The sequence below is a fragment of the Pygoscelis adeliae genome, unplaced genomic scaffold, assembly GCF_000699105.1.
Source record: "Pygoscelis adeliae isolate BGI_AS28 unplaced genomic scaffold, ASM69910v1 Scaffold112, whole genome shotgun sequence".
Lineage (NCBI taxonomy): Eukaryota > Metazoa > Chordata > Aves > Sphenisciformes > Spheniscidae > Pygoscelis > Pygoscelis adeliae.
In genome coordinates this window covers 1-539 of record NW_008824232.1, presented here as the reverse complement: position 1 = coordinate 539, position 539 = coordinate 1, and the positions used below count along the sequence as shown (strand labels likewise).

The 539-nt window shown below is 65.3% G+C and overlaps 1 protein-coding gene across 1 annotated transcript in view; it reads right to left on the bottom strand.

The window, feature by feature from the left end:
• LOC103926086 (cytochrome b561) overlaps positions 1–535 on the bottom strand; it is a gene marked incomplete at its 5' end in the record, with an annotated part of 1,393 nt that extends 858 nt beyond the window's left edge. The window contains 3 exons of the mRNA XM_009334895.1: positions 42–199; positions 288–391; positions 463–535. Of these exons, the coding sequence (XP_009333170.1) occupies positions 42–199; positions 288–391; positions 463–535 (335 nt within the window). The remainder of the gene's footprint in view (positions 1–41; positions 200–287; positions 392–462) is intronic.
• Positions 536–539: the final 4 nt, after the last annotated feature.

Sequence of the window (539 nt, the reverse complement as noted above, 5' to 3'; positions counted from 1 at the left end):
ATGTGGGAGGCTACCACCCCCCCCCCAGCTCAGTCACCCACCTGATGTTGAAGAGGAGCATCTCGGTGATGCCCAGCAAGCAGGCGGCGATGGAGAGGACAAAGAGGGCAATGCCAAAGAAGACGTGCTGGGGTTTGTACCAGCCGCGCAGCGAGAAGGAGGCACCAGGGAGCAGGAAGAAACCGCAGCCCAGGAGCCACTGTGGGGGCACGGGGATGTTACGGGGTGCTGTGGGGTCCCTTCCCACCCCCACCCACCCAGGGGCCCAGGGGCTCCCCAGCCCTCACCTGCAGGAGGTAGAGCACGAAGGCGGCCATCCCACACCAGCTGTGCAGGCTGTACATGTCGGGGATGCCCTTGGTCCGGTGGGACTCGAAGACAGCGATGATGCCTGTGGAGAGGAGCCCGTTACCTTCAGGGCCAGATCCAGCCCCATCCGCCCATCCTGGCCCTGGCGCTCACCGACGAGGGCGATGACCAGTGCCAGGCCGTGGAGCAGCGCGTGCAGCACCTTGGTAGAGCGCTTGGCTTCATGCCTG